Source organism: Heloderma suspectum, chromosome 1, assembly GCF_057233095.1.
Source record: "Heloderma suspectum isolate Gila_16-S chromosome 1, 16-S_ref, whole genome shotgun sequence".
Taxonomy (NCBI): Eukaryota; Metazoa; Chordata; class Lepidosauria; order Squamata; family Helodermatidae; genus Heloderma; species Heloderma suspectum.
In genome coordinates, this window is record NC_139458.1 from 71,401,962 (window position 1) to 71,418,240 (window position 16,279).

Below are 16,279 nucleotides of genomic sequence, written 5' to 3' on the forward strand. Positions count from 1 at the left end.
TTGTTGTTGTTGTTGTTGTTTTTTACTTGGAAATGGTGGCGGCAGCAGCCGGTCGGAAGACGGGCCGCCGCTGCACCGCCGCCGCACCGCCGCCGGGAGCTGCCGCCGTGAGGGACATTCGCCAAAGGTAAGTCCCATCCCAAGGGGGGGGCGGCGGGGTGGTGGTGGACCGTTTCTCCACCAATTTCGGGGGGCCGAATGCGTTGGCATTCGGCCTCCTGGAGATTCGTGGAGAAATTCTCTGACATCTCTATTAGGATGAGAAACATCAGATGCTTCATAGTTTATTATCTGAGTTTGAATTTGTTCTTGTTTTCTTTGTGTTTCATTGCATTGCTTTTTCTTTTGTAGAGGAATGAGAGCAAACTCTCATATCAGCAACAGGCAGTGAGTCAGGGGCAAAATCCACTGCCCATCTATGTGGCCCTCAGTGTCAAGGAGGACAACCAAAGCACTTACGAATTCAAAGGTAACCACCTCAACAATATTATTTTGTCTTTCAGTAGAATCCTCGCAAAAAGGCTGCAGTCCTGAAACTGTATCAGGTGGCTTCAAGTTTTTATTTCTTTCTTTATTGCATTTATTTTAATTTTTTTATTTATTATGAAACTTATACCCCACCATTTTTTCTCTCGCAAGGAACCCAAGGCGGCTTACGTGATCCTCCTTCCCTCTGTTTTAGCCTCACAAGAACCCTGTGAGGTAGGTTAGGCTGGGAGTTAGTGACTGGCCCAAAGTCACCCAGTGATGTTCATGACCATGTGGGGACTAGAAGCTGGGTCTCCCAAATCCCAGTCCAGCACTCTAACCACTACATCCCACTGGCTTTCTGGAACCAATCAAGGCATTTTACAAAAATTCAGAAAACTAAAATAATAAAGAAATAAAAGCATAGTAAAATGTTAAAAATGATAACAACAAATCAAAAAGCCAAATTAAAAAGTTCTGTTTTGAACCCCTCCGTGCATGCAAAGAGGAAGGGTGCCTGTCATAACTCCAGAGGGAGTGTGTTCCAGAGTTTGGGAGCAACACAGGAGAAAGCCCTTTTCCCCATGCCTGACAAGTGGGCCTCTGCAAGCAAGGGTATCTTCAAAAGGGCCTCTCTTAATAATGAGGCAGGTTCATACTGACACAAGCAGCCCCCCAGTTAGCCAGACCCTACGCTGTTCAGAGCTTTAAAGGTTAAAACCAACACCTTGAACTGAGCATGGAAAACAACTGTGCATAGTTTCAGGACTGCAGCCCAAATGAGACTAATGAGGTACAATTGCCTCCACCCCCCCACCCCACCCACTCTCTCTCATTCTTCTATCCTGAGAGACCAATTCTGTCTTTATCACTCTTCTCTCTCTGTTTCTTCTTTTGGAGAAATGGACTGCACTCCTCTCAGTTCCTTATATTTCATTCTTCTCCCCCCTCTCTTTTTTTATAGAATGGTGTGAATTTTCCCCTTATGAGGTAGGATTTTCTAAATATGGAGCCTTCATTCGCTCAGAAGATTTTGGAAGTGAGTTCTTTATGGGACGACTGATGAAGAAGAGACCAGAATCTAGGATCTGTTATTTGGAAGGTGACTTAATTTATTATGAAACTTATACTCCACCTTATACCCCTGTTAAACCCCTTATACCCCTGTTATTTGGAAGGTGTCTTGTTTTACAGTGGCTCCATTCCTTCCTAGGGGAGCGAACTCAGAAGGTGGTGTTGGGGGATGCCTGTTCGACTCCGTGGCCATTAGCTTGTGGGGTCCTTCAGGGTTCTGTTCTGTCCCCCATGCTATTTAATATCTACATGGAACCACTGGGAGGGGTTGTCTGGAGTTTTGGAGTTCAGTGCCAGCAATACGCTGATGATGCCCAGCTCTACTACTCCTTTCCACCAGATTCCAAGGAAGCTGTTTCTGTCCTTAATTAGGGATGTACAAAACGACTTACCTGTTTCGTTTTGTGACGTCCACGGTGGGGGGGGAGGCGCTCCGTCCCTCCCCCCGAAATCCTCCCTGGCTGGCTCCGCTCCTCAGCGACTCCGTGGAGCCTCTGGCTGGGACCGCCCGCAACGACATCTGGCCACTGCTGGGCTGCGCAGGGACGCAAATGGTGGCCGCCGTACCGCCGCCATTTGCGTCCCTGTTTTTCGCTATGATAGGCTATGTAAATATTTACGTAGCCTATCACGGCAAAAAAAGGGAACGCAAATGGTGGCAGCTACGGCAGCTGCCATTTGCGTTCCCTTTTTTTGCCGTGATAGGCTATGTAAATATTTACATAGCCTATCATGGCAAAAAAAAGGGAACGCAAATGGTGGCAGCTATGGTGGCCGCCATTTGCGTTCCCTTTTTTGCCATGATAGGCTACATAAATACTTAAATAAATACTTAAATAAATACTAAAATACTTACGTAGCCTATCACGGGAAAAATTGTGAAGCGAATGGTGGCCGCAGACGCGGCCGCCATTTGCAAAGCAGCGCGAACGGCACCAGGTGGGTGCTCCGTTTCACATGCCTTTTGCGGGGTGGTGGGGCGGAAGGGCTTCGTTCCACCACAGACTTCAGGGGGCCAAATGCACTGGCATTTGGCCTCACTGGTATCTGTGGCGGAATTCTCCGCCATCCCTATCCTTAACTAGTGTTTGGCATCAGTAATGGACTGGATGAGGGAGAACAAATTGAAACTTAATCCAGTCAAGACAGAGGTGCTTCTGGTCAGTCAAAAGGTAGATCAGGGAATAGGGATTCAGTCTGTGCTGGATGCAGTTACTCCCCCTGAAGACTCAGGTTCACAGTTTGGGGGTGCTCCTGGATTCAGCCCTAAGCCTGGATGCTCAGGTTTCAGTGGTGGCCAGGAGTGCTTTTGCACAGTTAAACAGGTGCGCCAATTGCAACCGTTCCTGGAGATGTCTGATCTAGCCATGGGGACACATGCCTTAGTTACATCCCATTTGGATTACTGCAACACGCTCTACATGGGGCTGCCTATGAAGAGTGTTCGGAAATTGCAGTTGGACCAAAGAGCTGCTGCCAGACTGTTGTCTGGGGCTGGCTACAGGGAGCATACAACTCCCTTGTTAAAACAGCTTCACTGGCTTCCAGTCTGTTTCCGGGCACAATTCGAAGTGCTGGCTATGACCTATAAAGCCCTATATGACTCCGGTCCAGGTTACCTGAAAGACTGTATCCTCCCTTATGAACCTGCCCGTGTCCTGAGATCTTCTGGGGAGGCCCTTCTGTCAGTCCCACCCCTGTCACTGGCATGCTTGGTGGGAACTTGGGAGAGGGCCTTCTCAGTAGCTGCCCCACAACTCTGGAATGCCCTGGAGGCTAGGATGGTTCCCTCTTTGATGTGCTTCTGGAGGCAGGCTAAAACATTCTTGTTTCAGCAGGCCTTTGGGACATAGTTGGCACCTGGGAGTAAGCTGCTAAAGTGCTGTTTTATAATGCTGTTTTAATGTTTAAAAATAATTTTAATTGTATCATTGTTTAATTATATTTTAACTTTTGTATATTTTCATATGTTTTAATTGTATATGTTTTAATGTTTGTAAACTGCCTTGTGTCCCAGTAATGGGAAGAAGGTGGAGTGTAAATAAATATAATAAATAAATAAATATTAATTTTTATAAGATAAAAATTAGCTTTGGATAAGAAAAATGGTTGTACTGAGCCCAGCAATGACATCTTGAAACACAGTCGCCTGGCAGGGAGCAAGGAGAGACACCACGTCTCTCAGGCAGTTGAGGGGCAACTGAACATTGATTCAATCAATTAATTCAGGTTAGGTGGTATAAGGTTCCATTATGTCAGCTTTCCATGAGGTGATTTTGTGGAAGGCCAGTCCTCCTGCCGTTTCTATCAGATAAATTCTGCTTCCACCTGACTGCAGAATTAAATGCCTTAATTGTGCTTAAGAGCCCTGGTGTGGAAAGAACTTGTTGGAAGTCGTAGCCCATTGGAGATGTAGCAAATTTCTGCATAGCCTTCCCCAACCTCGTGCCTTGCAGATGTTTTGGACTTTGACTCCCATCAGCCCCACTCACCATGAACAATGGTCAGGAATGCTGGTAGTTCAAAACATATTGAGGGCACCAAGTTGGCAGAAAGGTGATCGAGCATGTTGGCAGCTTGTTCCCTTTTCTCCAATTTATAACCAGGCCCTATCCTGAAAGTACAAAATGGATAACAGTTTAAAGCAAATGTTCATTAAGATTCTATTGCCTAACTAGTCCTAATTCCGTCCGCCCTTCAAATCAGTGCCTCTTGGCCCCAATAAAAGGGCCAGAGTGGGGGTGGAGGCAGAGATTTACTCACAGATCTACTCACATGTTCATGTTCAAAGCTCGCACAGATGTAGGGGTTTCTCTGGCTTCACTGTGGGTCAGGCTGCCTATAATATTCAAATGCAAACACATCTAGTTTACAGGATTTGAGCAACATGCAGGAATGTTCCATGCTTCTTTAATGAGCTGGGTGGCTCTTTGGGGCTGGGATGACAAAGAAAGATGTTTAAGGTCTCAGTTTCCCATATCTTTATGTTTACAGGAATTTGGAGTAATATATTTTCCTTGAATTTGGTGGATGCCTGGAATGTATACAAATTCTGGCAGTGGCCTTTCCCAGGCACAGAAAAGGATGACAGTAAGAGCCTTGTGCAATTTTTTTCATGTCAAAGTTCCACCAGAGAAGGAACTAAGAACATAATATATCACACTGCAGAGGCTCTACGAAGGGAATGATTACAATGCAAATGTCATAGCTAATTTAAGAGGCAGCCCATAACATTATTCTCCCCTGCTAAAGCTGTGTTTGTGGGGGTAGTTTTCACACATTCCCAGATGTTCTCTCTCTGGTTCACCAATAAGACACAAGCTAACTTATATTATACCTTTTCATTTATTTCAACACTTGACTTCAATCCACAGAATGTGTGTTGGTGTGGGTAGCATGTACATGCCATAGCTGTGCACAAAGTATCACTGCAAGTATGACATGCCTTGAGTGCAAATAAACAGGCTATCTGAATTTGGTGTAAGAGTAGATCAGGACCTGAGAAAGGTGTAAAGATATTATGATTTCCATCCAACCATTTCTATAGTAGCATTAACAACCTCTAATAACTACTAAGTGATCTTTTTTTTTTTTTTTTAAGTATATTTCGTGCTGGTTCCTCTTGTTATATCACTTGGCTATCTAGTCTGCAACTTCCAGTGATTCCATATTAGAAGTGCATCCTTTGCCTGTAACCCTTTTTTCTCTTTTGATTGTCTAGTTTTTAAAAATTCTTTTCCCACCTGCATATTATACCATTAAGGCAGCTTTCCTCAACCTGGTGCCCTTCTGATGTTTTGAACTTCAGCTCCCATCAGCCCCCAACTAGCATGGCCAATGGACAGGAATGCTGGGAGTTGTAATCCAAAACATCCAGAGCACACAGGATTGGGGAAGGATTAAAAACATACCCATACATAATGTTCAATATCTTCTATAGCATCCATGGTATGTGGGATCTTTTGCAGCAGTCTGAATGCTGGCAGTCGGTGGGGCCTCATCCCCAAAGTGGGTGGGGCCATGTCCTCATGCCACTCCAAGCATGTCAAGCATGGAGCTGGTATCTCAAGGAGGCACCACTCAGTGCCTCACCTGCTTCACCATGACAGTGTAGAGAAGGGAGATCAGATGGCTGCACATAAAAACTGCCCACATTTTGCAGTGAACCAGTAGTAAACAGCTAGTGCACATGGTGCCCTTAGTTTCTAAGCAGCAGGATTTAGGGTTTCACCTAGTATGTGCTTTTTGCTGTCCTTCTAGACAAAAACAGCAGTCCCTCTCAGTTCTCTGCATGCCAGACTGCTTGCTTTACTCCACTGAAGGATACATCCAACATCATCAATGGAGTTCTGACCCATCGCCCACTTGGAGAATGGAAACCTAACTTCTTGAGAGGTCTGCAGTTGCACAAAGACTATTACCAACATGAAACATTCTCTATGTGGCAAGGTAAGTAAACTGGATCTTGAACTTTGGAGGAATTCACTTGAAGCCTTCCAATTATTATTTTTTTTTAATTCACCAAGGCTTAATCATCAAGCAAGATTTTATTTCAGTATCCGCATAGGAAGTTTTGTTTTGTATTTTGGATATCTTGGCAAAGGTGGTTGTTTCTGATAAGGTTAAAATTAATAATCATGAAACAGTTAATTAAGAAGTCTAAAATAATGCTTTGTTTCTGCATTGGTGTGTATTCAATAAGGATATCCTTTATACTCTAATACCAAGAAATATTTGCCTTGCAGATAGCAATCTGGACCAGTTCCCCAACCACCTTACACCACTGGAAAAAGAGCTATGCCTGGTTGATGCTGGATATTTCATTAATACCAGTTGCCCCCCACTGTTAAGAAAGGAAAGAAAGGTGGATGTTATCATATCATTTGACTACAACTTATTGGAGACCAGGTTTTATGTAAGATTACTCTTATTTTATATCTTGATAGGGGAACAAGTTTACTATTTATTAAAAAAAATATACTGCTCCTTCATTACCAGAGGCAATCTCAGGTGGTGTGCATAAATTTATAAAAACGATATAACCATAAAAATTAAACAAAGACATACAAACCATAAAACCAGCACATAAAAAACAATCAATGTAAAATCAGTTTAGATTGTGACTCTAATTCAATATTAGGATTTCAAAATTCTCCTCAAAATGCCTGGATGACAGGAATGTTTTAATTTATTACCAAAAATAATACAGAGTTACCGCCAATCTTATCTCCTTCAGGAGGGCATTGCAAAGTCAGGGTACCAACTTCAGAGAAGGCTTTTTTCAATGAGAGTTTACCTTTTATTGCATTATTTGTGGGCATACAAATCCATTCCACAGAAGTAATTGTTTTTGTTTTTTGTTTTGTTAGATTAAACATTAATCTGGGTATGCTGTTGAAACATGTAAGCACCTGTAATTTGCATGCAGCTATAGGGGAATTAATGTCAGCACCACAGAACATTGTGCTTAGTTCCACCTGATTGATTTGGGGCAAAATTTCCTGTTTCCTTATTTTCATTTTGGTCAGATTATCTTCACTTGTAATCAGACTCATGTGTGAGTATTATTCTTGCCACAAATTCAGTTTTTTAAAAAATATTTTAAATTTGCCATTTAATTTGGAAAAAGATGGTTAGAGAAAGAAGGGGGAGATGCACAGGTATGCAGTTCTCACTGTATCAACAAATGGGATCAGGAACTGGAAAAGTACTCTGGGACAGTTCAATTTCCTGGATTTATCACCCCAACAATTTTGGAAACAGCTGTCAATCTATACCCATTATGTTTCCCCCCCCTTTTTAAAAATAACTTCCATGCCAAACAGTTGTGAGTCCACCTGTAGTGCAGATACAGTTTGAGATGATGGTTTTGGGTGAAGAGCTGCTCCAGATGCTGGATTCTGCACATTTCAGAACCTTGTGGCTGTACCTTTCTCAGAAGATAGAAGAGCAACCATGTTCAAGAAGCAGCGTGGTTTAAAATACCAGCAGTCTGAATAGCATGACAAAGCAAATGGCCCCTAGGTGTGAGGTTCTGCACCCCTGGGATAGCGGGGTGGTACCTTCCTCTATGTTTTATTACTGCCCCTTTTTGCTTCTGTGTGTGTAATCATTGGAAGGAATACTGCATTATGGTTCAAAGAGCTGGCAGAACTTTTGCTGATAGCAAACATCCCACTTAATTGTGGAGTATGAGCAACATTCCCAGTTGCAAAGATGCAATGATCAGCTTTGAAGTAAGGAAGTCACTGAACATTTGGCAAGGTCAATACAAAATGTAAATGTATAACCTGCATTTAATTATTCCATTGTGTTACAACACTGCTAAATGCACTGGGAAAGCAAAGCAGTCTCTTTCTCCAAAAGTGTTATACCCTAAAGCGTTGGGTTTGGAGATACTAGATGGGGACTCCTTAGGGAAAAACTGGCTGTAATTTTGTATTTAGATTGCAGTGTTTCTCTTCTTGTATGCTTCAGTCTATAGAACAGATGGGCAAATACTGTTTGGATCAAGGGATCCCCTTTCCTAAAATTGTGCTGACTGAAGAAGACAAGGAGAATCCAAAGGAGTGCTATGTTTTTGAAGACAAAGGGAACCCAGAAACTCCGATTGTACTTCACTTCCCACTGGTGAATGACTCTTTTAAGGAGTATAAAAAACCTGGTTAGTATTTGACTTGACTTTTTAGTCACAGTCTATCCAACTTGTTACTAGAAAGAATGGTCTTCATTGGCAAAGTCTATCTTCACCCTAGATCAGAGCTGCAGAACCTCAGGTCTGGGGTGGAATCTGGCCCTCCAGGGATCCCAATCCAGTCCTCTGGGATACTCCCAAAGGCCATGCTCCTTTCCCCTCAAACACTGATTTCCTGACCTTTGTGCAGTTTTCCCCTATCCCAAAAGGTTTAGATTCCTCTCCTAAGGCTGAATAAGATAAACAATAAGAGCTTTAAGCTAAATTATGCTGGTATTTTTGCTCCACCCCTTTTGCCATTGGCCCTGCCCAGAATGCGGCCCCCAGGAGCTTCTCCAAAGTGGAATTCAGCCTTCTGGCTGAAAGAGATTCTCCTAGATAACCAATGGAGCTGTTCACACAACATGCTAACCCACACTCAGTGCTTGATAACCATGGAGTGTGGCTTGTTAACCACCCTGAACAACCCAACAACAAACCATGGGTTCTTAAGAAAAATAAGCCACACTGCATGGTTAACAAGCCACCCTGCAGAAAATGTCCTGGATTCAGACAACATGCTAACCTACACTTCAAGAAACAACAAGCCACACTCAACCACTGAGTGTGGGCTAGCGTGTTGTGTGAACCCAGTCAATACTTCATTCTTAAATGGCGTAACATATTCCTAAAGAAGAGCATTCATCATATTGTCCCTTTAGCTTCCAATACCACTCAGGAGTTTCAAACTATAGCTTGCCTCTCTGCTACCTCCTCCATTTTTGATGAGAGGCTCTTGACCCCATACTTCTTTTCAGGTAAGTACTTGCCTCCATTATTCAATTACAAGTAGGGAAAAGAATGGGGGAAATATACTGGTTTTTAAATGGGTGCACTCAGTAGCCTCAGTTCAACAAAGAGTTAAATGCACTTGCCACTGAAATCAATGGGTGAAATCCAATCCAGTCTTTCTGCAGACAGAACTGCTTCTGTTCCATCAGCCGAACCGGAATGGGGGCGATTCCCCTTCACCGGTAGCCCCCCTTGTGCCTTCAGAATCTGCTCAGGAGTGTTGGGAGATCCTCCAGATTAGATTTGGGAGGGGCATGTGGGGGCGTAGTTGGGAGGAGAGAGGGAGAAAGCCCCATTGTGTGAGTGGAGTTTTGCTTGCACACCATTGGTTTCCACCCAGTGGGGTTAAGCGTGCAATATTTTCTGCAGCCATTGCCTTTTCACTTAAGTCAGACTTAAGCCGTGGCTCTACTAGTAGGACCTTTCACAAGTTTCTTTCCTGCTTGGCACAAGGTCTTCTCCAAGTTTCCCAGTTGTGAGCTAGAAGTTCAGCAGCATGACTAGCAATGGGTCTGAAGGGTTACATTTTTGGCCATTAAGTTAGGGAACTCCTCAGTCGTTACAGATGGTACAACCTCTCTTTGCAGTTTCTTCTTCACATGTTACAGAAATGAGTGAGTACAGAACTGCACATCACATCTACTTTCATGTAACATATAAGAACCAGGTTTGTCAATTTCAGACTGGGTATTCAGGCAGTCAAAAAATGACAGGTCTGAGTCTCACAACTAAGAGAGAACGCCACAGATTAGATCATGTAGTATACAGATATGTAACTATTAGTCCCATAACGTATGAAGCTGGACTTACAGTGCAATCCTAAGCATGTCTACTCAGAAGTAAACCCCTCTGAGTTGAATAGGACTTCCTCCAAGGCATATAGGATTAGGGAGTAATCGCCTTAGGGAATAAGCCCCTGAACATAGTGGGTCTTACCTCCAAGTAAACATACATAGGAATGTACTGTTAGAGTCCTAGACTGTGTGACTATCATAGTCCATGAAACTATTTTATCTCCCATGCCACCTCTCTGATGATGCTATCAAATATCAATCAAGATAGGAAAAGCACATTATTTTTAATGTGCATGCATGAGAGAGACTCCATGCTTTAATGTTTGGTCATGTATTGTATGTAACAGCCATAGAACACCTCTGCTCCATGACTGTGAAGTTCTTACTGCTGGAATGTATTAGACAGGGTGACCTTCCGGTTAGGTTTGTATTGCAAAGTACAATTCTAGTCCACAGACTACTGTTTGGAGAATAGTTTCACCCCAACAATACAGAATTTAGGCCTCCTGGATGAATATTGGTTCACAGTTTCAATGTTAATCTAGTCTCTCCTTTTAAAAATCATGACTATCCATTTTTGTCTTCCTTCGTTCAGGAATTAAGCGCACCTCTGCAGAAATGGTTAACGGGCAGGTGGATTTTGCCAGCTTTTCACCATATAAAATGACAAATTTGACTTACACCAAGGATGAATTTGACAAACTGCTAAATCTGAGTGACTATAATGTCCAGAATAACAGAGAACTGATTCTGCAAACTTTGCTGACAGCAGTAGAAAAGAAAAGTCAGTGAGATGTGAAGCCATCTGCAAGCAACCTGAATCCTTCTAGGTGGATTGTTTTAAGCCCATTTGCAAAGATCTAAAATAGAAAATGGCCAGGACACTTTGGAACACTAGCATGGAATATTTATTTTATGTTACTAGCATCGTTGTTGTTATTGGACTATGCTATTGTATGCACTATAAATGGGGCTGCCTTTGAAAATTGGGCAATGCAATTGGATTGGGTGTTACTGACAATATTATGCCTGTGCTATGCCAACTGAAAAGGCTCCCAGTATGTTTCCGTGCACAGTTCAAAGTGCTGGCTTTGCGTGTTAAGCCCTCAATGCCTTGAAAACAGGGACAAAGGGTGGAGTCATCTGAGGAAGTAGGAGGCCTTTGGATGGCTGAGGATGGTGGATCTGGAGCTTGTCTCCACATCTACCTTCCTGTACATTAAGATCTTCAGTGGACAGCCTCCGGTGAGTGCTTCCATCAACTAAGGTGAGGTGGATGGCTACCAGAGAGAGGGCCTTCTCAGTGGTGGTGCCGCAGTTTGGAATGCTCCCCCCAGAGAGGTATGCCTGGTGCCCACTTTATTGTCCTTTTGAAGCCAGGCAAAGGCCTTTTAATTTTCCTGAGCTTTTTAGATATAATTTTAATCCTGCTGATGGTTGTATGCTGCTTTTATAATTTTGTGGCTTTCGGTTTTTCTTTTTTGTACTTACACTTTAATTGTTTTATTCTTTTTGTAACCGCCCTGGGAATATGACTGAAGGGCAGTATAAAATACTTCTAATAAGTATAAGTATGCCAGAGATAACAATCCGTTACAAAGTGCAAGAAGACAAGTGCCTGCCCCAGGGAGATTACAACCTAAAATGTGATACAGAAGCAGGTAACATAGGAGGGGGAGATGAAGGTAAGCAAGGGTAAACAGGGGAAAAACATCTGTGTTTATTTCAGTTATACATTGGGTGCTTCCAGGTGGAGGGCTCCTAGTGCTCCCAGTCAGAAGGTATTGTGCAGCAATTCTTTCTTTCTTTCTTTCTTTCTTTCTTTCTTTCTTTCTTTCTTTCTTTCTTTCTTTCTTTCCTTCCTTCCTTCCTTCCTTCCTTCCTTCCTTCCTTCCTTCCTGGATTTTGCCTGGTAAGAAAAAAAGATGAAAGAAGGGGTGGGAAAACACAGGAGGGTTATACGTGGAAGACGGATGGTGTCCGGTTCCTTTGTAACATTCCATTAATGGTGCAATAAAAGTCTTGTCCAGAAGCACCCACACTTAGGCTTCCCGTGCAACCCTAACCCCCAGATCCACTGGATGGAGGGTGTTAGCATGCTGTGCAAGGTCCTCTGCAGGGTGGTGTCTGTCCATGCTGAGGCCTCAGTGATAGTTACAATAGAGCAGCCTTCCCCAACTTGGCACTCTCCAGATGTGTTGGTCTACAACTCCCATAATCCTAGCCAGCATGGCTGTGGCTGGGGATAGTGAGATTTGTAATCCAACACACCAGGAGAGCACCAGTTGGGAAAGGCTATAGGTTAATTGGCCCTAAGGGTTTGTGGCAAATGCATCATGGAAAAGTATTCTGAAAAGCATAAGGAGCAGCAAGGGAGCTCAGGCGGAATCATTGGTGGAAGCAGGAGACCTTTGGATGACAGAGTGGTGGAAATGAGGGAATGAAGATCGCAAGCGGGCCTGTATCAGGAGGACGTAAGACTGGAAAGTTAAGGGGAACACAGCTATGGAGGGCACTCAAGGCAATGAGGAAGAGCTTGCACTGGATCCAGGAGTGGACAGGAAGTCGATGTGGGGTGGTCTTCCCCACCCTGGCGCCTTCTGGATGTGTTGGACTACAGTTCCCAGCATCCCAGCCAGTTATGCTGGCGGGAGGATGCTAGGAGTTGTAACCCAACACATCTGGAGGGCACCAAGTTGGGGACGGCTAGTGTAGGGGTTTAAAGACGCTGTGTCACATGGCCAGAGTGATGAGAAGTGTGAATGATTTTGGAAGCAAAGTTCTGGACAGAGCTGAGGGGGCTGAGACAATGGAAGACCAAATGGGAGATGATGGAACACCAAAGAGAAGACAGCTCCAACCCTAAACATGTTTGGTGCATGACTGTAATAGGGCCCATTCACTTACTCCACTGACATTCTAGAACAGGAGTGGGCAACTTGTGGCCCTCCAGATGTTTTGGCTTACAACTCCCACCAGCCCTAGCCAGCATAGGGAGTAGTAGGCCAAAAACAACTATAAATGTAGCTGTACACACAGCTTTCCACCATGCACCTAAAGCAACATGTGAGGGAGGTACGCCATGTGGAGACCTTGCCTTGCATGTTCAAGGCCTAGTTTGCATAGTTCTTCCCCTTCTGAAATGGAACAGGGGGGCGGGGGGGATTGGGCTTCCATTCATATGCATCTTTGGATAAGCTGGCTGCCTCACCTTACGTGCAGGACAGTAAGTGCAGTTCTAATATATTTGGTAGCGTTGCACCCGTTTTGTTGGCTCCCTCCATTCTAAGCGCTTGTGTGCTTTTTCAGGCTGGGCTTTCATTTGCTGAACACAAGATGGCAGTGTATCTTAAGGGATTAAACAATAACCTTTCCCACCATTGTAAAATCTGAATCCGGAAACCTGTCATGCACTCATGCTTGGATATATCATTTGGAATAACAGGCTTGTGATGAAGGAAAGCCCGGCTGTATCTGCAGTGTTTCCTTTACGTATCCAGTCTCTTGTGACGTATCCATCACTTCTCCTGCCTGCCAGTTAGCACCTGTATGTCTTCCTCCACAAGGCAAATAGAAACTTTGGGGGGGCGGGGGGTGGAATTGGGAAAATGACATAGGGAAAGGGCTAAACCTGGGCTGTCAACCCATAGACACCTTCCTTGGTGCCCACCAGGCTTCGTGCCCCTCCTGATTTTTATTTTATTTCTTAAGGTTTTTGAAAATTAAAACTGAGAGGCTGGTGTGCTTCAAAGTGAAGTATTACCCTCTAGCACCATCTGTATTTAGGCTCAAAAGAGTGGCTTTGTGTTTTAGAGCTGAGTGAGTCCCCACCTCTGCCTTGCGCTTAGGTTCTTGCGTAAATTATTTTTCTTTTAGCCTCACCAGTTTGCCTTCTGGGAAATTAAGTCTTTTATGACTGGCCATGCCAATCATGGTAGCCATTTTATGAAAGGGCAAGTCCCCCCCATGGCAGCCATTATGTCAGAGCACCCACAACACTCCCTCAAAATTCCAAATGTGCTCACCGACCCTAAAAGTTTGCGGACCCCTGGGTTAATCACTTATTTCCTTTGTCCTGCTTTCCTGACCTGATCCTCCCTTTTTATTTTAAAAAATGAGGGCAATCTAGTTGTCACCTTAAGCCTTAAGAAGCCTGCAGTGGCATTCTTGCTGGCTTTTAAATGGTGGGTAATGTGAAACCATTAAGGACATGATGTGCTGGGTGCAATATTTGTGTATGCAACTCTGGACACCCAGGAACTGAAGGAATTGATGCTACTTCCAGAACGTATTAATGCATGTTTCAGTTGTGAAGGTGCATGAGTCAAGTAAAATTAGTGCTTCAAATGGAATTTTCTGGAGTTTGTTTATGAGCTTCATGTTATTTCGCCATAAAGAAATAACCATCTAGCTTGGCTTGGTGAGGCAATGTAGTCATAAATGCAATCTGAATGGCAAAAGCCCAAAGGGATGCAAGAGGACAGCTTGATCATCAGGTTTTACTAGTGTACACTGTGCCAGCTTGCCTCTCTGCTCCTTGGCATGGATAGTCTTGTGGATGGGTGTGGCTTGTATACAGAATAGTGTAAGTTACTGTCATTAATGCTGGGCATATTGGGCTTCACCACATAAAGCTTTTTATCCCGCAGTTTACTGGGGCTTCTGCTAGTGCTTCTGCATTCTTTGCAGGATTTAAATCGGTTCTTTACACAGCTGGCTGTTCTTTGACTGCATAACACTACCTGCCATTTACACTGGTGGCTGGAGCCCAACGGGATGTTCTCAGATGTCAGCAGCATTCCACCCCCTCTGGCGCAGCCCCTCCCCCCTCTCGGTACAAAATGGAACTTTTCCATTTCAAGTTCCTTGCCTCCCCTTTTCACTTCCACTCCAATCCCCACTCACTTTCTTCCGAGTAAAGGTGGCCACTGTGGATGAGACAATAGGATTTCCTCAGGAGTAAGTCCCTTGAACTCAGCGAGACTTACTTCCAGACGAACAGGTGCCAAGGCTGCCTGGCAGTCTCCCGGCTATCTGGACAAAAAGCCTGTTGAATTCAATGGCACATCCTTTCCTGCTGCCCAGGAGCCAGCCTCAATGGGATCAGCGAGGGCTGCAGCTGGAGACCCCCTCCCGCCACATGTGCAAAGTCAGTATTGCCCTTGTAAAAGCAAGCAGTAACACTTCTCTCGTTTGAGTATACACTGGGAGAGGGGTTTGAGTGGAAAGGGGTTACATGTGCTCATATTTGCCTGTATCATGTAGGGGCCACTGCAACCACCACTCCCCCTCCCCGCTGCTGCCCCCCGGCTTAGGCATCCTTGAGATGGGGAGCAGAGCGGAGCTTGGCCCCATGTTACTCCTGTCCCTCACACGCTGCCAATTTGCTCACTTGCTCCCACCTGCCTGCCTTCCCCCTCGACTAGGGAAGTACGAAAGTCACTTACCTTTTCGCAGCTTGGCTTCGCGGTGGGGGGGAGGTGCTTCGCTTTCCCCCCCGAAGTTCAGGCGAAGAGGGGGAGGCTTCCCGCCTCGCCCGGCCGAAATTCAGGCCGGGGGGGAAGCTTCCCACCTCACCCGGCCGAAATTCAGGCCGGGGAGAAGCGCTGGGGAGAAGTGACTTTTTTTCCAAAGTCACCTGTGATAGGCTACGTGATGATTTACGTAGCCTATCACGGCTGTCTTTGGAAATCTAGCCGTGATAGGCTACGTAAATCGTTATGTAGCCTATCACGGGTGTTTGTTTTTTTTACTTTAGTTTTTTTTTTTTGTAATGGCGGTGGCGGCAGCCGGTCGGGAGACCGGCTGTCGCCCCCGCCCGCGACGAACCGCCGCTGAACTGCCGCCGGGACCGCTGCCGGGAGGGACATTCGCCAAAGGTAAGTCCCGTCCCGGGGGGGGGGCGGGGTGGTGGTGGAGAATTTCACCGCTGATTTCAGGGGGCCGAATGCGTTGGCGCTCAGCCCCCCGAAGATTCGGGGAGAAATTCTCCGCCATCCCTACCCTCCACAGCCGATTCGCTTGGAAGCAGAGCGGAGTGGATTGAAGCACCAGCTCCGATCCCATTGCAAAGCACTGCTGGGACCCCCAAGGGAATCGGTGGTGGAGGTGGGAGCAGGCAAGAAGGAGAAATGGAGGAGGACGATGCCAAGCTGCAGCCAAGATGCCAGTTGGGGGAGGCAGAGGCAATGCCGCTCTACCACACTTGCAGACTCCCACCATGTTGTGCTCTACAAGCAACCAGCAGCGAAATGGCAAAGAGGTGGGGTGACACTCCCACCCCATCATTGTCACTGGCATTGTCCTCATAACCGGGCCCCTAGCTTGTTGTGCCATGGCAGAAGTACATGGGCAGGCAGTGGCGGTTTGATGGTGCAACCTGAAGAAAATACTCCATTTCCCCTGTACATAAATATCA

The 16,279-nt window shown here is 45.1% G+C and overlaps 1 protein-coding gene across 1 annotated transcript in view; it reads left to right on the forward strand.

Annotated features, from left to right (window-relative positions):
• LOC146357380 (cytosolic phospholipase A2 beta-like) overlaps positions 1-14,221 on the forward strand; it is a 48,241-nt gene extending 34,020 nt beyond the window's left edge. The window contains exons 14-20 of the mRNA XM_084846291.1: positions 352-469; positions 1,433-1,570; positions 4,537-4,632; positions 5,803-5,991; positions 6,288-6,457; positions 8,020-8,206; positions 10,457-14,221. Of these exons, the coding sequence (XP_084702417.1) occupies positions 352-469; positions 1,433-1,570; positions 4,537-4,632; positions 5,803-5,991; positions 6,288-6,457; positions 8,020-8,206; positions 10,457-10,653 (1,095 nt within the window). The 3' untranslated portion in view covers positions 10,654-14,221. The remainder of the gene's footprint in view (positions 1-351; positions 470-1,432; positions 1,571-4,536; positions 4,633-5,802; positions 5,992-6,287; positions 6,458-8,019; positions 8,207-10,456) is intronic.
• The last annotated feature ends 2,058 nt before the right edge of the window (positions 14,222-16,279 follow it).